General features: G+C 57.8%; 1 protein-coding gene and 1 non-coding gene across 2 annotated transcripts; both read right to left on the reverse strand.

The window, feature by feature from the left end:
• Positions 1 to 1,322: 1,322 nt before the first annotated feature.
• WNT10A (Wnt family member 10A) lies at positions 1,323 to 18,308 on the reverse strand. Its single transcript, XM_050339254.1, has 4 exons — positions 18,064 to 18,308; positions 15,053 to 15,315; positions 6,834 to 7,210; positions 1,323 to 2,083 (listed from the first exon to the last, which is right to left on the reverse strand). The coding sequence occupies exons 1-4, from the start codon at positions 18,120 to 18,122 to the stop codon at positions 1,616 to 1,618; spliced, it is 1,167 nt and encodes a 388-aa protein (XP_050195211.1). The 5' UTR covers positions 18,123 to 18,308; the 3' UTR covers positions 1,323 to 1,615.
• TRNAV-GAC (transfer RNA valine (anticodon GAC)) lies at positions 4,524 to 4,596 on the reverse strand. The gene has a single exon. It is a non-coding gene; the product is annotated as a tRNA-Val (tRNA).
• Positions 18,309 to 21,021: the final 2,713 nt, after the last annotated feature.

The following is a 21,021-nucleotide window of genomic DNA, read 5'->3' on the forward strand; positions in this document are numbered from 1 at the left end:
CTGGGAGCCACTGGGGTGATTGGTTGTCCTGCTGCCCCTGCTGAGCAGGCAGACAGAGCCACAAAGGTGCCCCAAGGTCACTGGAGCTGCACTTCCCTCCAACACCTCCAGCATCCTCCTCTTTTACTCAGCCCCTAAAACACAGCTGGCTCCAGAAGCAAGGACCCCATCCACCTGGTCCTTCCTGAAAGAGCAAAACCAGCCCTCCTGCCCAGGGGTGGCAAAGTGCAGTGCATCTGTCCCAGCTGATCCAGCCCCGGCTGCCCGTGGAAGCGTTGTGAAATGAGGACATAGGCCACTCCCTGCTGGGCCTGGGGCGCTTGCTTCCTTTCAGCCTGGTATTTTCCTTCTTGATTTAGTTTTTTTTTTAATTCACTTCTATTTTTTTTTTTGTGTAGCCCCAAGGGGTGCGCAGCCGTGGGAGGAGCAGGGAAGTTATCAGCCAGGAGATAGCAGCAGCATGATTCACTGCCTGGCCCCTGCAGGCTGCTGCAGCTGGATGGGTGCCCTCCCCACCACCGCAGCAAACTGCCATTTGTGGACCCCCATTGTTTGGCCCACCCTTGCTGCCTTCCCCTCTCCCTGCTCTCTGGCCCTACCATCGCTCCCCAGGAGAGCACAGCCCCCAACTCCAGTACGGTCAGGGGCATGGGGGCAACAGCCAGGATTCCCAGGTGATTGATGGGGTCCAGCATGCATCCAACGGGGCAGGAGCCTCCCTCGGGTTGCAAGGGTTTGGTGTACCTCCAGGGGGTCCCCACCTCCTGCCAGTCTGCAAACAGCTAATAGGGTGGTTATTACGGATAGCAGCAGAGCACCAGGAAGAAAACCTCAGACAAGTAGGTCAGCAGCATCGAGGGTCCCCCCTCTATCCTTCTGTCACCCTACAGGAGTACAGAGCCCTGGGCAGCAGGAAGAACAGAGTCTGCACCCCAAAATAACCTGTGCTGTCTCCAATCCACTTTTATTCACAATCAGAAAATAACTTACCATATAATAACACAGACATACACAGCACAGCCCCAGGCACCCTCCACTCCAGCCACAACGCTACGGCTCAAGCCAGCCCAGGCTCTGCCCTGGCAGAGGCGAGCCCCAGTCTGAGAAGTTGTGCACCCTCTCCATCCCATGGGATGCTCCACCTCCATTCTGCTCAGGGCACAGCCTCGCACGTGGTTGGAGGAACTTGTGCACAGTGCTAGTGTGTGTCGCCCCCCCGCCCCGTTTCCCTCCCACCCTGGGCTCCCCATGCCCTGCTATCCCCCACCCCATCCTGCTCCATGCGCTGGGTGCCCCACCCCATGCCCCCCTCCGCCCCCTGAGTGGTGCTGGTGTCGGCGGTCTGTACAGCATGGCCGTGCGCTCCCCGGGGCCGGGAGCCTTGGTGCTCTTGTGTGGGGCTGGGGGGGCAGCGGGCAGCCCTGCCCTCCCCAGGTGACGACAAAGTGCTGATTTAGGAGGGTGCTGAGCGTCTCCTCTCCTGCTCCCTTGAAGCCGAGGGAAGCAGGTATTGCAGCTCCGCCTCCCCCCCAGCGCCAATCCCTGTCTCCCTCCCCTGGCGCAGGCAGGCGTGCTTGTCCCTGGCACCCTGGGGTGGGCACCCGTTCCTGCCTGGCTACTTGCAGACACTGACCCACTCGGTGATACGACATTCCTCGCAGGCCACGAAGCAGCACCAGTGGAACTTGCAGTTGCAGCGCTCACTGCGTGTCTGCCGCAGGATGTTGTGCCCGCGGCCGCAGCACAGGCTCTCACAGTTGTCCATGCCCGGGCTGGTCTTGTTGCACAGGCGGCCTTGGGTGCCCAAGGAGTCCAGGGCCGGTTCCCGCTCACAGAAGTCGGGTGACTTCTCAAAGTAAACCAGCTCGCTGATGCCAGCCCGGCGGCGATGCCGAGCATGGCCCGGCTCCAGCTGCCCGGCATTCCGGTTGTGAGGCCGGATGAGGGTGGCCCCGTAGAAGCGGTCCTTGAGCAGGGACCCCACCAGGCGAAACTCGGGCGTCACCTGCCAGCACGTCTTCAGCTGGCAGCTCCCTGAGGTACCGTGGCATTTGCACTTCCTCCTCATGTTGTCCATCACCACCTGGGCGGGGAAGGAAGGACAGAGGGGGTTAGCGTGAAGGAGATGCATTTTTGGGACTGGAGAAGCCACCATAGAGCTCTGTGTGGGTTTGCACTGTGGGAACACCAAGGGCTGGCATGAGCAGCCATCAGAGCTCTGGAACTGCAAAGCCACCGAGGCTGCACCCTGTTGCTGTGCCCAGTGCAACTCATATCCCACACCCTGTCCCTTCCCACCCTGGCAGTACCAGCTGGCTTTTATGTTTCAGCAAGGGATTGGCACCTAAAGGACTGGGTGAGCTACCTGAGCACAGGGAGGAGAAGGAGCCCGAATTTCACTGTTGCTTAGGTCTGACAGCATCAACCTTATCCTGGACCCTAGTTAAAAGCCAGTATGGCTGCATCTCCGCAGCCCCACTGGCCCCCCCAGTGCAAGGGTCTCCCACTCATTGCCAGTAGCACTGCAAGGCGGGCAGGTGAGAGGGATTCCCTCCCCTCCCCAGGGCTTTCTTCCCATAAAGCCCCAGTTCCATGAGTCCTGGAAGCAGCTCCACTTTTAGCTCTTGCTTGCTTTCTGGTTTTCCAACCCTGGCCACAGCACCACGGGGGCTGAGGCACTACCTCCCACCACCACCCAAATTCCAGGGAGTGATCAGAGATGCTCACAACCTTGACTTGTGGTTTGTAGAGGCTGCAGTGAGGCCAGCGCCATACATTCACCCCTCGCAAAGGGTCCAGGGTGTATGGGCTGGGCTGGAAGGGCTGTGGCTGTGGTTTGAGCTGGCCAGAGAGAGCAGCTCAAGCAGGGGCCAGAGGCCAGTGTGGTGGTTAAGGAGTTCCTTGGGCTTCCTCAACAATACTGCTAAGCCCCCAGGCTGTATGCTGGAGTCCCCCTAGATCCATCATCCCTACAGGTGTGGCCAAACCATCAATCTCCAGGGGCACAGCATGGCCACGCATCCTCACACAGCCTGGAAAGAGGCAGTTTATAATGTCCTCTGCTCTGTCCCAATAGGGATTCCCTGTGCTGGGTTGTGTGGCCCCATATCCATGTGCTCACACAGGCTTCAGCAGGTCCTCTTCCCATGAGGACACCCAAACCCCACTATGAGATCAGCTGGGGCTTGCAGAATGTCACAGGCTGATCCCCCCACCCAGGGCCATGCTCTGGGGCTCGGGCAATTCCAGGGGACATGTGGCCCTGCCCAAGGTCCTGTTCCCACAATGCCAGTCCTGCCCAGCCACCCAGCTTCATGCCTGCCACATGCTGCCTGTTCCTGCCCCCTCCCTGAGGGATATGTGTTCCAGGAGTGCCTTGTTTTGGTAGGGGTAAGTAGTTTTTATTCCTTGTTTTCTTGTTTTTGAGTAAATCTCCCTGTTGCTAAGCACTTATGGTAATGAAGGCAGGTCAGGGAAACACGCCTGGAGCTTGGGGCACATGGTGGAGAGGTCTGGGCTGGGCTGGAGTTTGGCTTTCATCCTGCTAAGTCCTGTCTCCTGCTGGGGAGAGCCTCCACCTCACAGGTAATGTGCTGCCTGGCCTCTCTACCGTGTCTTGGGTGTGCCAGCCAGAACACCAGCTGCTTGCCACCATCCTTATCACCATTCACGGGAACACACTGACACTAGCACCCCGTCCTTTCCCACATTCCTTCCCTGCTGCATTGGCTGGACCAGGAAGAATCTGCATATAGGGCTGTGGCTGGCATGGTCACCACTAGGATGGAGGGGACAGTGATGTGACAGCTGGACAGGGGCTAATTTGGAGCTACAGCTGGTTGCAGCAGGGGCTGGAAAAGGTGGTGTGTGTGTGTGCAATCTCCATCACCCAAGCCATCACCCCAGCATCCCAAGCCCCAGCACCACAACACCCATCCACCCCTGACCAGTGACAGTTTATTCTCTCCTCCTGCTCAGGCAGCGCAGAGGGGACAGGACCCTGACACAGCTGGGATATCCAAGAAGGACTCATCTGAGCCTTGGTCCCATGCTTTTGCCATTGGATCTTCTCCAGGCACCCTTACCCGGCCACGTCCTTTCCCTGTCTCGTAGACACCCGGGTTTGGCACATGCCCGGACTCGCTGGTGCTTTCTTTCGCACATTCCCAGCTCCTCCCAGACACGCTCATAAGAGCTTTATCGTAGTCTTTGTTGTGAGGGTAATGGGTAGTTCCTGGCTTCCTTTCATCCTCTCTCACTCTCTGATCTGGTGAGTTAGGAGGACCTGCAAAGTCTCTTTCACACTCCTGCTGCTCCTTTCTGGGGAGCTTGCTCCCTTTCAGGGATGCAGGACTCCCATCTCATCTTGAGTTGGACCAACCAAAGGTTGTATCAGGGCTTCCTATTCCAAGTCAAGACCAAGGTGATCATTGCCACCATCAGAGGATGCTGCACATCCCTTGCAGCTGCAATCCACTCCCCAGCTTCATAGCTGGACGTAAAAAGAAGGAAAACAATCTTGGTGTTTCTGCCTGGTTTCGAACCAGGGACCTTCCGCGTGTCAGGCGAACGTGATAACCACTACACTACAGAAACCCACTCCTGATGGCCTCTGGATGCAACCATTGATGGAATTGTCACTGCCCTCCAGCACTGCAGTGTCTGATGTAGGAGACAGGCTCACCCACAGGCAGAGCACCCTTGGGACACACAGGGACCACAGAGAGGATGGTCAGAATCAGTAAGATGCTGGAGAGCTCTAATGCTGCAGCTACTCAGTGCATGGAGAGGGATGGTGCATGGCAGGGCATGACACAAGCATCTGTATCACATCTTTGCTAAAGGGATTCAAGCCTAAGGACTTGGAAAGGAGGCCCACAGAGCTGCTGCACCCAGTACAGCTATTCCTCTCCCAGGAAATCCCAGCATATTGCTTCTTATTACAGCAGAAAGATTGGTCCTAGGAGTGAGGGGGGTGTGGGACGCACAGCATTGCTAGAAGAGCAGGCGGGGAGCTGGAGAACCCATCCCCAGCCAGTGCAGAAGGCCAGAACCAGCCCTGGCAATAATCAAGGCACCAACAGGCACAGACCAGGCACAGCATCATCTCATTGCTCCAATGCCTGGCATCCACAGCCATTGCAATCCAACTCACACATGGTTCACACTCTCATCTCAGTAAGGTCCCTGAGCTGGGCAGCCTGTCCAGACATTGCTTCCCCACATGCACAGGTACCATTCCCTCCTTTATTCCTTCAGTCCCACTCTGCCTCTGCTTCTAGCTCCCAGGCTTCTTCCATCAGTCCAGCTCTTGTCTCTGAAGCCACCAAGAGCTGACATTGCCAGTCCCCTGCCTGCCTGCCCTTGGGGACAAGCAGACCCCAGGCATTTTTGCTGTTGCTGGATCCCCCAGGAAACATTTCGTGACATACTGCCAGAGCAAATATTCCTCTCTCACCTTCCCTTCCTTCTGCAGGGGGCTGTAGCATTTCCCTTGGGAAACAGGCAACACAGACCACAAATTTCTGAGTGCTGCCAAGAGTCCCAGAGATCTCGTACATGCAGAGATGCAGGGGATTCAGGATGAGCCATGCAGACAGAACTGGAATGGGGGTCTTTCCCAACTTGGGGCAGAGCAGCCTGCAAAGGATTTAGCTGCAAAAGACTGAGTGAGCCTTCACCACACACAAGCAACAAAAGCCAAACAAGACCAAAGCTTCTGCTTTTCCCAAGCATTTACAGCTTGGCCAAACTAGGATGGCTTATCCAGGGTGGTAAAGCTCAGCTCCAGCACTGGGAAAGAGCACACATCAAGGTCCTGCTCTGCAGCATCATAGCTGCCTTCAAACATGCTCAAAACAAAATGCCCATCCAAACATCTGAGCCATCCCAAGGAAACACTCCCTGTGGAATTCTGATCTTTAATTATTTATCCCTGCAGCCACTACACAGCCCCCTGCACTGCCCTGGTAGCATGTGGCTGGGGTCTTGGGGACAAATGTCCTGCTAGATTCATGGGATGGGGTCCCCCAGGCTCTTGCTGGGAGCAAAGGCAGTCAGGGAAATACAGTCATCCTCCCAGCCTCTCTTGCCTGCATGCTTCTTTGCTCCAGTGTAGGCTGCTTTTAAACATCAGCTTCCAGACAGAGTGAGATACTAATTAGTACTTTTAACGAGACCTGACATCATAAGAATGGAGGGGAGGCTGCCCTGCTTGCCTGGACAGGCTCCAGCACCCCCCTTAGATCTGGGGGACGAGGCTTTGGGCTGTCACCTCTGCTCCGAAGGGGATGCTGCATTTCCCAGCTGGTATAGACGCCCACTGCCTGGCTCAATCTTGGTCACCTCTGCCTCCTCAGGGCACTGGCTCTCTTTCTGGAGGCAGAGACGTGGGTGGGTGGCTGCAGAATCTGTACTGTGTCCCCATGATGCCAGTGACTTTTTCCTTCCTGTCTTTAGCTCTCCCTCCCATTGCAGTTCACCCAGTCCCTGAGAGGCAGGAGCTGGAATCATTGCTGTGCCATCCCAGGAGCACCACTGCAGCACAGGTAGGTGACAATGGCCTGGGACAGTGTCCCTTGGCAAGGGGACAGCATAGATACCTTTCCCAGCAGAGATGCTCGACAGGCATCTCTTTGCAGCCCTGCCCCTCAAAGGGCATCACTGCCTTTGCTCTGGGCAAAACTGGGGAGAGGGTGTGCCTTGGGGAAAATCCCAGCCTCAAACGTGTCCCACGGTAGCCAGCACGAGCCCCTCGCAACTCTCCCACACATGTCCCGGGGACTCTGTTCCTACCACCATCTCCCCACAACTCTCCCCATTGTCTCACTCACCTGCCGGCCCACACGGTTGTTGTGCAGCCTCATGCGAGAGTGGATGTCTCTGTAGGTTTCCCGGGAATCGAGGAAATCCTTGGAAAACTTCTCCCCATAGTCTATGTCAGGGCTGCACCCTCCCCATTCCCAGGAGTCCTGGAGTCCGGGGGTCTCTGCCGGCATGTGCTCCATGTGCACCCCATGCACCATGCCTTTGCCACGGTTCATGGCTTCCAGCTGGAGACGATGCAGCTTGCGCCGAAAAGCCTCCTCATCGCCCCGGCGCTTCTGGTCACAGCCACAGGCCTGCAGCTTCCCGAGGGCACAGGCGTTGGACACAGCGTGCACCACGCCAGCAGCTGCAATGGCGTAGGCAAAAGCGCTCTCTCGAAAGCCTGCAAGGAAGGAGAGAGTGGAGCTCAGGCTGGGTGCAATGACCCCTGTGGGGGGCTGGATGAGCTCAGCATCATGCTGGGGTGTAGGGAGTCAGAGGTTCAGCTTGTGTCTTGGTTTTTCCTTATGCACCAGCTTCTGCCTGGACCCCACTCCGTGAATCCCCACTCTGTGCTCTCCAGCCCCATGCCCACCAGGACACACTGCCACCCTGAAGCCCAGCCCTGTCCCAGCTGGGACCCCAGCTTCCACCATCACCCTGCTCTCACATCACCCCGGGAAATGCCACCACAGCGTTGCTCTGGCATCAGCATCAAGGCTCTGAGGCAGTTCCTCCTCCCCACTCCACTCAGAATTTCCTACTACATTAAATATAATGATGGCTGAGGAATACTTTTGCTGAGGAATGGGCCATTTTTGGTTACTTGCAGAGTGCAGGTCAGGCAGTAGAAGGAGCAGGCAGCACTGCTTGTCCAGCCCCATTCATCTGCCCATGTCCCTTCCCTCCCTGAGCCCCACCAGCTCTCACAAGAAGCTCTAAATGTGATACCACAATGGAAAAAAAAAAATAACCATCCCTAGTCAGTTAGAGCATGCCATGACCACACCATGCACTGCCAGGGCCGGCAGCTGTTTGTCATTAAACACTGGGGGAGCGAGGATGTCCGCAAGTGTCATTAGCTGGAAATGGGGCAGATGGGCAGAATGGGCTCCATGGTGCTCTGTGAGGCTGTGAGCAGGGGCTGCCTGAGGATCTCTTGGCTTCACTGCAGTCAGGCAAAGACCCTCTCCTACCCGGGAATTTCTATTTCATTTGAAATGCAAAGTAATATTTTTGTTCGTAGTTCCCAGGCCAAGCAGGGAGCCCACAGTGCCCTTTGCTTCAGTGCACAGTGACCAGCCCCAGCACGAGGCAAGAAAGGAGGGAGAGCCAGATTTGTGCTGTGGCTTCACACGTGAATAAATAAATAGCTGGAGCTCCCAGCCTCTCTCCCTCTGTTGGACGAGAGCAATTTGATCAGCCCTGTCTTTGCCACAGCTGGACAGACGATAGCTTTTGGGGCACTTTCTTTAGCAGATCCATGCCATCAAATGGGGGCCTTGGGTGAGCACCCCAAAGCACAGATCCTGGGATGGGGCTCTGCCAGCTCCCTGCCTGCGCTGTGGAGTCAGGAGAGGTGAAAGCACAACCGCTCCCTGCCGCCGTCACCCGTCCTTGGCAGCGCTCCCCATCACGCATGTCTCCTCCATGGTTCGCTGCCGCCCGCTGAGCAAACGCTATGATCTTATTAAAGGGAAATGAAATGCAGCTCGGAAACCTGCATTTAAAGTCATGCTGCTCTTTTGTGTGTTAATTTGACACTGGTGCATTTAAAAAATTAACGAGGCACTGCTTAAAAGCCAGCAGGAGCCTCTCCCAGCTTCCCATTGCTGTGGGACAAGCTTGCTCTCAGCCTGCCTCTTTCCATGCACAAGTTGAACAACATTTTTCAGCGGGCAGGTAATGGGGCTGCTGGTGCGTACACTGTGCCGTGCAGCCTCCCTGGGGAGAGCACTGGCAGGCAGCACCTGCAACACACCCACAGCACTGCTAGAGCAGGAATGCCCACATCTGGGGAACTTCAGTCCCCAGGTGAGCAATGGAGGATGGAGGACCAGCACAGAAAGGTCTCCTTGATTCCCAAATCCTCCCCTTACCAGTTCTCTGAATCCACAGTCTGAGCCAGCTCCAGCCCTTCATAAGCCAATGCTTAGCACAGCCCAACTTGTCACTGCCACCCTGCTTGGCATCCCCAGCTCCTCACGCAGCCAGTGCATGAGGATGGAGGCAGCAAACCCTGCACCCAGCACAGCACTGTCCTCTCAGCCCTGCCTTCCCGTTAGCCTCTTTCTCACACGTTTCTCCAGCCTAACGAATAATTTCCCATGTGGCATCTCCTTAAAATTCCTTCTGGAGCCCAGACAGAAGCTCTACCCCACCCAGTCCGTCTAGCAAGCCCGTCTCCTTCTAGGTAGAGAGGCCAGCTTTGTTTGGTGCCCTTCATGGCTGGGAAGACCCTGGGGTCAAGCCCCAGTCCTCTTTCCTCTACTGCTCTCCAAGCATATGAGAGTTGATGGATGAGGCATGGGTCCTTGCCCTGGAGCTGCCATCCTCCAGGTTGTGACCAGGGGACAGACTGGTCCCCAGAACATGACATCACAGCACTCTGGGAGTCTTGTTTCCATCTCACCATGGTCATTTCCCTGCTCAGTATCATTCTGCCTGGCCCCATCACTCTTCCCTGCCTTCTCTCCTTCTTCCCTCACGTGTTCTCATAGGGAGCTGTGAGAAAAGGGGAGGAGGGGGCTAAGGCAGCACTGGGACCACAGCAGCCATGACGGCATGGTTCTACTTGGAGGTTCAGTTTAGATTCCTGGATCTACCCCAGCCACGTCAGAGACAGAGGACTGAAGCAAAGCAATGAGCAATATGGCTGCAGGCGACAACCACCAGCCTTGTGGGCTCAGTGAGGGTGGGAGCTTCCAGGAACCGCAGCTGAGAGCAGTATGTGGTAGCCAGCCCCGAGCCCTCTGGAGGGAGGCTCTCCAGCTACTCCAGCCACCTAAGACCTTGGCAGTGATTTTTGAGTCACCATATCCCTCCAGAGACCACAGGTGTAGCTGTGGGAGGAATTAGAAGTATTGGCACCACCACTGGCATCCAGCCTGCAATGTACTCAAAGAACTGTGCTGGGCAAGGAGGACAGGTCTGAAATACTGGCCTGAGGTTTTTTTGCTAAGAAACCCAAAGCGGCTTTCTTAGCAGAGGAAAGTTTTCCCTGTCAAGAGGTGCCTAGGAGATGGGGGTTCATTTAACAGGACCTCAAGTCCCAGCGGCACCAGCTCTGCCATAGTTGCTGCAGTTCCTCCATTTCTCCTGTGGATGTGGGATGAAGGCTACAGGGCTGGTTCAGGCACAGCTGTGGTCTCCACAGTCTGGAGACCAGGGAGAGATGGGGTCCTGGCCTTCCTCTCACAGCTCACCATCACACCCAGGCAGTGACTCTCTCATGGCACCCATCACTGGGTGGCATCGAGGGAGCAGGAAGGACAGCCTCATCCAGGCTCACCCTAGGGTATCCCAGGGATGCTCAGCTGTCCCCTTCATGGGCAGAACCCCCCAGGAGTGGGGCGTAGCTGCCAGTAGCTGTGGGCAAATCGCCCCAGCCCTGATATAAGGCAGAGGAGAGCTTCACCCGCCACCTCCTGTGAGTCCTGCCAAGACAGCCAGTCCCAACATGCTGCCTCTCCCCCAGCCCTGCTCCCTCCCCTCTCCCTAATTAAACTGCAGGTGAACCTGCCAGGGTCTGGCCCAGCACTAGGCACTTAATGCCTCCCTGCAGATCCCGACTTGCCTCCCTGCACCTTCTCGAGTGTGCCAGGGACAGCCTGCAGCCCTTGCTCCTTGTCCGTCCATGGTGCTCTGAGCCAGCAGCCCTCTCCATTGCACAGGGTGCAGAGAGCCAGGCCCAGCCCTGCACCCTCAGGAATGCTGCCAGGGCCCCAGGGTCTCACTTGCACCCATCAGTGGGGGGAAGGTCCAGGGAATGGGGGCACCCAAAGGGTTGAAGCCAAGCATCCAAAGCACCCGCATGTGCTTCGGGGCCAGGTGGGCAAAGCCCTTGGCTTGCCTGGGGGTACACAAAACCCTGCCAGCAGCCCAGCTGCAGGTGCGCCAGGCCAGGCGCTGCGGTCTGCGGGCACTGGAGCTTGGCTGGGACTCTGCAGAGCTGGGTGCTGGGGTCCTGAGCTTGGCAGCATCTCCCGGGATAGCTGTAACAGCACCTGCCTCCCTCAGCACACAGAAAGCCTCCCCAAGTTCCATTTCACAGCTGGCTGGGCCACAGCACCTGGTGTTTCCAGCCTTGCAGGGAGTTCTCCACTCCTTGCTGTAAGAAATTGAGATTTGGCCATGCAAACCCCTTTGCACCAGTGAGCCCTTCTAAGGTGGGCACAGGGGGTGCAATCATCCCTCCAAAGGCTGCAGGAACCAGGAGATACTGCACTCCAGAGCCATGTCCCTTCCATCCATATGTCCTTGAGGGCTTTGAAAGACATCCAGCCCCTCCATGAGGGTCCCATTTCTTTCAGAGCTCCATATAGCTCTGAAAGGTTGCAGGGAACAGCAACATTTGGGATAGGCTGGGATGAGCAAAGGAGAATAGCCATTCCCATAGCACATCTGAGACAGCCCCTGCCTGGCAGTCAGACAGTCCCAGCCCTGCTGGCATTGCACACATGTACTAGACAAGGCCAAGACTCAGTGACCCACCACCATCCACAGCTTGGTTTTTGGCAGGCAGCCAGGCATGATTCAGCCTAGCCAAGCCACAGTGCCTGATAGCCCACAGATGGTGTGGTGGGACCACATACCAGGGGCAACAGGCCATCCCTCCAGTGAGGTGGACACAATTGTGCTGCTCACCCTTAGAGCAGGAGCAGGGGACCTATCTCCACTGCTGGTGCAGATGCAGCCACCTGCCTCCACCTCAATGCTCCATCCTCCTGCATCTCCTGGGGCCAGGGGAAGACGTCTCTGTCAACCAGGCCAGCACATGGAGTGAGAGGGAGGTACAGCAGAGAGGGACGGGACCAGAGACAGTACTGGAGAGTGCTGGCAGGAGTGACAGTGCCAGAGAATGGGTAAGAGGGTGGTGAGTACCTAGGCAGCCAGCTGAGAAGCCTGGAGAGACTGAAGGAGTATTTGCAATAGCACAGTTGAGCCTGGATGCCCATGGAGGGGATGCTGGCCAAGGAGGATGGGGATGCAGATGGCACTGGAGACTCAACAAAGGGTACAAGGGACATCCCATACCCCAAGGGTGCAGCATCAAAAGACCAAACCTGAAAAACCCACAGACCATGGCAGGTCTCAAAAGAACCCAGGGCCTCTGTGAGGGCAGGGATGGTAAACTTCTGGGCACCCCCTCTGCTTGCCCTCTGCTAACCTGTTGTTGGGCCTCACAGCTGCTGTTGCCTGCACCCCAGAGATGGCAACATGTCCCTGCTGCCTCTAGCAGGTCTGTGCTCTGCCCAGGATGCTGTCAGCATCCCTGTCATCAGCTATGCCATCCAGAAGCCACCCCAGACTCTGAGCCCTGTCCAATTTGAAGCCTCTCTGCTCCTTCCTGGCTCCTCAGGGCTTGCACTCAAACTTTCGGGATCAGCTCAGTGGGATGAGGAGACAGGCACTTATTTGCTTATCTGCTTCGTCCCCAGGGAATGAACCCCCTGGATACTGGACAGAGTGTGGGACGGGCGCTGTAGGACAGCTTGGGACAGTGCTGCACCCTGTCCACTTCATGCCCCTGCTGGGGAAGATGTGAGAGATGCAGAAGGATGGGGCAGAGTTGGGGAGAGGAGCCAAGTGAGGAGAGTGGGAGGGAGAAGCCAGCTACAAATAATTTAAAGTGAGATTCATGCATGGCTGAACTGATGGCAGAAGAAGTGGGAAAAGGAATGAAAGATTAAAGGGGTCTGTCACTTCGGGTTACAAACAATGATCCTACAAGCACGTTGCGTTCCCAGGCACGGCAAGGATGGGGCAGGGCGCAGAGCAGAGACCTGGTCCCGGGGGGTCAGATGCATTAATGTCTGCGGCACAGAGTCTGCACCCCTCGCTTCCACCACTTGCCTCTCCTCCAGTGCTGGGCTCCGGAGATGCATCCAGCATCCCTGCTCTGATGGCTGCATCTGTAACAGATGGAAGGTGGAGCTCAGAGCTCCAGCACTGTTACTGAGGGACACGAGTGGGCTGGAAGCAGGCCAGGACATCAGCTTCAAGGCTTGTTCCATTCCAGAATGGCTCTGACCAACTGCATGGGATAGCCTGGGTGCTTGGGGCGCATCCTGCACCCTTTGCTGCCAAAACAGGAGCACCACAAGGTGTCTGTCTGCTCTGCTGCTCCAGCCATACCTCAATCCTTCCGTGCTACTGGGTGTTGGGTCTCCATTCCAGAGAATGGGATCCCACCAGTGCTGAGAGCCTGGACTGAGCCAAATCCAAGAGCTCAGGAGTGGTGCAAGAGTACAGGGTCTGTGGAAGTCCCCACTCCCATTGGTCACAGCCTTGACAGCAGGAAGTGGCACATAAGACACAAGTGAGACGCAGGTCACTGGCCCCCAGCAGCCGAGGTGGGCTGAGTGAGGGATGTAGGTCAGTGCTCTCTGCTGCTGGTGCTTCTCACCCAGCCTGGTGGGAGCCAGAGCAAGGAAGCTTGTCTGGGTATGTAAGCAACTTGAGCCAGCAAGTCGATGTCTCCTGCTGCCCTGAGGAGACTAGAAGTGAATCGCATTCCTCAGAGGACCTGGAAATACCTCGATGCTTATCAGAGCTGACAGTCCCCACCCTCCCTGCCAGGCCCTAACCTGGGCGCTGCTCACAAGGGAACAGACACTGCCCTTCTACAGGCACCAAGGTCCTGAGAGTGACCATGGCTGCTCCAAGCAGGACCACAGCCACGATGCCACATGTGCTCCAAGGTAGCATACTGTCCAGTGAGGCTGTTCAGGCTGCCCTGGACATGAGGGACCTTCAGACACCAAAATGCTTATGTGCCCCCCTCTCCAGCCATCTCCCCACCTGCTACAGCCACCTGTGGGCTCCTGCTACCGCATCCCCTCGACAGCATGTAAGCCTCAAGCTGCCAAACTCTCCTCTGTGAGACTCTCCTTGTAGTCCCGGGGAAAGAAGATGTAGGATGCGGATGTTTGGAGAAGAGGGGATGGACGGAACTCTCTGCTAGGCATTAAGCTAGGAGGCTCACAAAGGAGGTAGGTGAACAGTTTCTGTGATAGTTTTCACCTTCCTTGGGACCTGAAGGAGTGATGTGTGTGCTGGGAACCTTGCCTGCCGTCAACATCCTACTGTGTGCCAATGGTACCATATTGTCCTCTCCTGCCCATGGTCTGAGGGAATGGGTACTTAGGAACGTGCTGAGGCCCAGGCTTCAAGAAAGGGTACTTAGGTGAGAAGATACATTCATGTCCTGTAAAAGGACCCATCAGGTCACAACCCTAAGATGTACCATGCAGGGCAGCCCCTCTGCATGCAGAGTGGGATCCTGAGGAAAAGAGTATCAATCAGGGAGACTAACAAAGGCAGAGCCAGCCATGACTGCAAGGGAGATGAAGAGATACTGGCACCAGGGCTTGGCAGAATGTGGAGAGCTAAGAGAGCTCTCCCAGCAGGGCAGCTGGGGGCTCTGTGGACAGACAAGCCCCCAAGAAAGCCTCTATTCCTGCCCCCCTGTGCCATCATGCCCTAGGGTCCCATAAAACAGAGAGCCCTTAGCTCTCTATGTTGGATAGCCAACACAAGGCAAGGACTCCAGGATGACAGGCTCACAGAGGTATGTCCCGCTAGCATTCAGATAGTGACATTTCAGCTCACCACGACATCCTACCAGGAGCAGGAATGAGTCAAGATGTTCACTGCATCCACCAAATCAAATCCCAATGGATGACATCCACCTTCAGACCCACCAACTATGCTGCACACCCATGGCACGCTCCAAACACCAGCCTACTCCACAGAGGGAGAAGATGCCAGAAAGTGGTGGGGCCTGGTAAGAGCCTTAGGAGCAGCTCTGGCTGGTCAGGGAGGAGCATTTCAGGACAAGGGCCAGTAGTCCTTGGTCTGTCAGACCCTGAGGTTTCTCTGCTTTCATCCATGGGGATGCTGAAGACCTGGTCTCATCCCCTGAGCCAAGCAAGAGCTGTGCAGTTGCCCATGGGGAGCCCACGAGGGCTCCTGAGAGCAGGGGCTAGACAGAGGGAGAAGAGGAGAGCCATCCAGCCCTTACCTCTGCTGAAAATTATGCTCTCATACGGAATCTTATTCTTGGTCTCGAGGCTGGAGCAGTTCCAGCGCTGGTCCCGGAACTGGTGCTGGCACTCATGGATGGCAATCTGGATTCCCTGGATGGCCGAGGCGGTGACGTCAGGGTGGCGCACACACACCTCCAGCTGCCGCCGCGTCAGCCCCGGCAGGGTCAGGCACACTGTGTTGGCATTCAGCACTGGCTCCGATGGCAGCTTCAGGCCCAGGATCTCATTGGAGCAGGAGCTGGGAGGGAAAAGGACACTCTTAAGCTCAGAGCAAGCAATGTGTCAACCACTCGTTTTCCATTTGGGGAGGGGAAAACTTTGGGGGAGGACACACATGGGGAAGGGAGACACTACACAGGACACACTGTGCTCACTGCCTCTAGGGAAGGCTGGGAAAACCCTGGGCACAATGACAGCTCTGGCAGGCAGAGATGTCCCAGCAGCACTGGGGCTGCAATCCCTTCCAACCCCATAAGCACATCCCAGGCATCCTTGCAGCCTGAGCCCAGCAGCAGCCAAATTTGTCCCTCCAGCCTCTGGACCCCAGTATCTCCCAGGACTGCACTCCCTCTGTGTGCTCCCTCAGGGATCTCTCACACTGGCCATGCAGTGCAGACTCTTAGGCACAGATTGCCGCAGACCACCTTCCCTAGAAAGCATGGTTTTCCCCCTGAGAGAATCTAGAGACCCTGGAGTAGGAAGATCATTCCAGGTCCAGCTCCATGCCTGTTGCTGGCTGATCTGCCCCCTGCATCTTCTGTATCCCCCCACACTGCTGGTCCTCCCAAGTGAGGTAAACAGAGGGACCAGCCTCTTTCTTTCAGGTCAGCAGTGAAACCTGAAGCCAAGCACTGTGCAAAGTACCCTCAAGATCCCAGCAACAATCCCAAGTCCACCATCACATCTTAGCCCCATTGAACCTGATGCCAGTTGCCACAGAAGCACAGAGACCAGCAGATGGATGGGTGCAAGGAGAAGCACATGATCCATGGCAGGGGTGCAAGTACTTATACAAATAGAAAGGCTACCTGGGGAAACACCAAAATAGGTGGAATGTGGGTAGATGGGATGTGGGATGCAGGAAGACAAAGCATGTCCACAGACAGATGTCTGGAGCTAAGGCAGCAGTACACATGACAGACAGATACAGAGAAGGAGATGGTAGGAAGCGTTTGCCCAACTCCAGAGAATGGCTTGAAGGACCCTGGGATCAAGTGTCCAACCAGAGGACCCACAAAGCAAGCAACAGGCAGAGAGGGACACCGAGCAGCATCCAGCATCTTGCAGCAGAGTCCACTAGGAACACAGCACCACCCTGCCACTTGCTTGGGACGACTTGGTCCCTGCTGGGAGTTCTCTCCAGGAAGTGCTCCCTTTTGCCTGGGACAGTCAAGAGCTGGGTCCCTAGGAGGAGCAAGGAGCTTGAAGCCCTTTGAACTTGGATTACAGAAAAAAGACTTGGAGGAGGATGCTGGAGGAAGGAGTGGAACTGCCAGGTCTTGGGGAGAAGGGTTACTCCCCCTCTGCTCCTTCAAATCCTGCAAACCTGGTGCAGGTTCATGGACAGAAGCAGCTCTCAGGAGTCAGGGGCTGAATTCCCCAGCTCAGCACTCACCCTGCTCTGGAGGAGGGGTTCAGCCCCAGGGTCCCTCCTGAATTACAGCTTTCTCAGGAGGGAGGGAGAACTGTCAGGGCCAGGCTGCTGCTTTCTCCATCTTCCCAAGGGTGTTTATACCCATCCCACCACTTTCTTGGGTGGTATATGGGTCTACCCCAGTGCAAATCCACAGTGACTCCAACAGGAAGAGTCGAGGTAGAGCAAAGAGAGAGGAAGGGGGTGCCTCCCTCCAAAGCCCCTACACAGGAGAGGAAATCTGCCCGGCTTCCTGTGCTCATTCACACTGTCAAGCAAGCCCTGGCTGACACAAGATGCACAGCAGAACACAGCTACCATCATCCCCAAGCCCAGCAGCTCCTGCCCCAAGCACTGCAAGGACCTTGTTCCCTGCCTGTCCTGAGCCAGAGACAGTGCCTGCCTCTTTTCCCAGGGCATCCCAGGAAGGGGGGGATGTTATGGTCCTTCTCCGTATTGCACTGCAGGGAAACTGAGGCAGGGGCCCCAGAGAGCGGAGGGCAGGTCCTTCTGCGTTTTGCTCCACCCAGGGCTCAAGGGGCCCAGGGACCGGCAAGAAGCTGTCACTGTCACACTTAGGAGGACGCAGCACTCCCCCCAGCTCTCTTCCCCCTTGAAATCTGGATTTAAACTTGATTTCACGGTGACAAGCCCCCAGGTCACAGGCTGCAGCGGCTGCTGCTTTAATTAATACAAGTCCCAGCGTTAACAAATTATATTTAAAGGGGCTAGAGGGAGGGGGAAGGGCGGGGGACACCCCCCCAAACACACTCACAGCAGCACCAGGGTTAACCCCTGGCTGCCTGCAGTGCACAAGTTTGGGAGCAGGCCGAGGGGAGACAGAAACAGACAGGGTAGAGAGTGTTGGGGGACCGTTTTCTGGAAAGCGAGCAGCCCCTTCTTATCCCCTTCGCCTTTAGGATCGGCAGAGTCAGGGAAGGGACACAGGGCGATTCAGTGAGCACCGACCCCGGCGAGAGTGACATCCTCGCCGACATCGCCCCGTCCTCCGAGGTGAAGCGGGGAAACTGAGGCAGGCAGGGCAGGCGCTGGAGCAGCTCCGGCCGGGGAGGAAGGGGGACAGCCTCTCGGAATGGGGGAAGCCGCGCATCCCGCTGGCGCTCCGTCGGGACGGGGGAAGGCGGAGGGGGAGCAGCGGTCCTGACAGCGCCTTGAGCGGGGGGCCGCCACCGTGCGGGGCCGGGACGGGACGGCAGGACCCCCCCCCGCCTCCGGAGCCCCATGGGCAGACCGCCCTCGGTACGGGACTGGGCGCGGCGGTTTCCCGGCGCCCTTCCCGTGGGGCCGGGGCGCTCGGCGGCGGGGCTGGGGATGGGGGGATGCAGCTCCTACCTGGGTACCCAGAGGCTGAGCAGCAGAGAGCAGAGTCCGTGGGCCAGGGCCGGGCGCATCTTCGCTGGGGCAGCGGCTGTGCGGGCTGCGGGCGGGCGGGCGCCTTTGGGGCAGGGGCGGCGGGGCTCGGCGCTGCTCTCTGCCCGCTTTGTTTGTTGTGGGTTGTTTGCTTGTTTGTGTTTTCCCCTCTCCTCCCTCTCACTGGCTCCCTGCGCGCCGGGGCTCGGCTCGCCGGGGCGGCTCTGCCATCCTCCCGGGATGCCCCCCCGCCTCCCGCCGCCCCGGCGCCCTCCGAGCCCGGCGAGGGCTGCGCGCCCCTGCCCTGCCCGCCACCGCCCCGCCGCGCACAGCCCCCGGCTCAGCCCCCATGGCGGGACGCACCGGGGGCCGAGGGGGCCCTCGGCCCGCGGGGTGCGCTCCCCCACCGCTCCCCAGGGCGCCCCGGGGCTCCGGGGCCGCGGCGAGCGTGGGCAGGGCTCGCCGGGCGAGCGGCTCCGCGGCTCCCGCGGGGCCCGCAGGCACATGGGGAGCCGCGGCCCCCCCGCCGCCCCCCGCAGCCGGTGTCGCCGAGCCGCCGGAGAGCAGGCAGGGTCGCGGCCGGAGCGCCCCGGGAGCGCTGGGCGCGGAGCGGCGGCGGCAGCGGCTCTGCCTGGGATCGCGCTGCGCCGAGCATTACTCAGCGCCCGGAGCCCGAGTCCCGACACGTCCAGACAGGAGCCCGCGGGGGAAGGACGGGGCAGAGGGTGGCAGCGGGGCGGGGAGCCGGCGTGTCGCACGCAGCCTGCCGGGGAGGGAGCGGGCGGCGGGGGCGAGCGGGCACGGGCGGCGAGAGAGTGGGCGCGGGGCGGGGGGCACGGCGTGTGGGGTAAGAGTGCACAGCGCGGAGAAGTGTGTGTGGTGGGTGTGCTCAGCGTGGAGGGGTGCGTGCGCGGTGTAGGGTAAGTGTTCGTGGCGTGGGGTGAGCATGTGCGGCGTGGGTCTGGAGCACAGGGAGAGGTGAGTGTATGTGGCCCAGGGGCAAGCGTGCACAGTGTGGGGGACTGTGCGTGGGGCGAGGTGAGTTTGCACGGTGTGGGAGCATGTTTGTGAGGACTTGGGGGAGTGCGTGCAGCTTGGGGGAGTGCTCTCGGCATGGGAGACGGCTGCTGTGGGCGTGGGGTGAGTGTGCACAAAGAAATGGAGTGTACAGAGAGTGAAGATGAATGTGCACGGCATGGGATAAGCATACACCAACTGTGGAGTGAATGTGCGTGGTATGGGATAAGCTTACACCAGCTGTGGAGTGAATGTGCACAGTGTGAGTGTGCACCGAGTGTGGGTGAGTGCCCGGGGTGCATGGCATGTGTGAGTGCGCAGGGGACATGGGTGACTGTGCACAGTATGCATGAATGTGTGGGACCCTTGTATGGAAGCACAGTGAGAATACACTGCATGGGTGAGTGGGCATGGCAGGGGTGAGGGTGCATGGGGTGTGATATGTGTATGGTGTGGGATTAGTGTTTAGGGCATGGGTGTGGGTGAGCAGGCACTAGGCATGGTGGAAGGGTGCATGGCATGGGGTGAGTGTGCACAGTGCGGTGAGTGTGCATGGAGTACAGAGAAAGGGTGAGTGTGAGCATGCGTTGAGTATGGAGAGTATGACTCTGCCCAACCCAGTGCTCATGTGCACTGCGTGTGGGGCACGTGTGCATGGGGTGTAAAGCAAGTGTGTGCAGTGTGGTTAAGTGTGGAGAATGTGGATTGGATGTGGTTGAGGCATAGGGTGAATAGGCAGGGAATGGGGGCATGGGTGTGCATGGGGGATGGAGAGAGTCTGTGGTGTGAGGTGTATGGAGAGTAAGTGTACATGGGGCATGGAGTGCGTGAGCACTGGGAGAGGGCTGTGCATAGCATGGGTATGTGAGGAGTGAAGATAAGTGTGTCAGTGGTGTTGAGTATGCAGGGAATGCTGAGGGTGCATAGAGATATCGAGGTATGCACATGGGGGCTGGAGGTGCTAGCATGTGCTGCAGGTGTACCAGGTGTGCAGGGAAGGTGTCTTTGACAGTGTGAGGCATGTGGGTCCCTGTCAGCATGCACAGGAGTGTGTGAGCAGGAGTGGCATGTGTTGGGGGGTGACTCTATGTGTGGGCATGGAGAATGGCCGTTTATATCCCATGGATATGCCAGCCCTGTTTTGGATTCCTCCAGCCTGGTGCCAGGGGACCAGTGCTGTCTGTGGAGGAACTCTGACTTCCCTTGACAGGGTGACCAAGTGCTGCCCACGAGCCCTCCCAGGCTGGGCAGGCTGTTTGTGCCCACCTCCTTGGTACTGTCATTTCAACATTCAGGCATCCCTGATGGGGTCCTGATGCCCATTAGGTCTTTCATCTGGGAGCTGTGCAGTGGCCTTGCGGGTTGTCCCTGTGTCCTCCTGCTGGTTCCTAGGGGACAGGAGGGTGGCCCTGGAAAAGCCCATGGTAACTGGGTTCTGAGAGAACACTATCTGCCCCAATGAAGCCTCTCCCTAGTCATGGGCATACTTGGTGCCCCCTTAGTTTGGGTGCCCACCCTGAGACTAGAGGGGTTCCAACTGGGCACTGGTGGCTGAGAGATGGCAGGCAGTGCCCTCACAGGTCCCTCTATCCCCAGCCACCACAGCCCACACCAGGCTGGTGTTCTTGCCATAAGCAGCTGGGTGGCAGCTGGGAAAGCACTTTCACACAGCAGGCACCATTCATCTCCCCACTGGCATAGCAGAGCTGGCAGGGGCTGCCATCTCTGCTCGTGTGTGCCGGTTCTTGTTTGCACCAGGGAGGAAAATGCACTTCCTCTGGGAAATGAGTTGCAGTCTGGGATTGGGCACAAAGACAGTGCTTTTCCCCCCTCGGACTCTGGGTACAATGGTGTGGCATCACTATGGAGGTTCCTTTTGCAGTCATGGAGTTGATGGCTGTTCTCCTCTCCCCAGCTCTACTC

The sequence above is a fragment of the Myiozetetes cayanensis genome, unplaced genomic scaffold, assembly GCF_022539395.1.
Source record: "Myiozetetes cayanensis isolate MyiCay16 unplaced genomic scaffold, myiCay2020 scf9, whole genome shotgun sequence".
Classification (NCBI taxonomy): Eukaryota; Metazoa; Chordata; class Aves; order Passeriformes; family Tyrannidae; genus Myiozetetes; species Myiozetetes cayanensis.

Coding starts and splice junctions, on each gene's coding strand:
- WNT10A (XM_050339254.1), bottom strand. CDS start 18,122: ATGCGCCCGGCCCTGGCCCACGGACTCTGCTCTCTGCTGCTCAGCCTC. Junction 15,316..18,063: donor CTCAGCCTCTGGGTACCCAG/GTAGGAGCTGCA, acceptor TTTCCCTCCCAG/CTCCTGCTCCAATGAGATCC. Junction 2,084..6,833: donor ACAACCGTGTGGGCCGGCAG/GTGAGTGAGACA, acceptor TTCCCCGCCCAG/GTGGTGATGGACAACATGAG.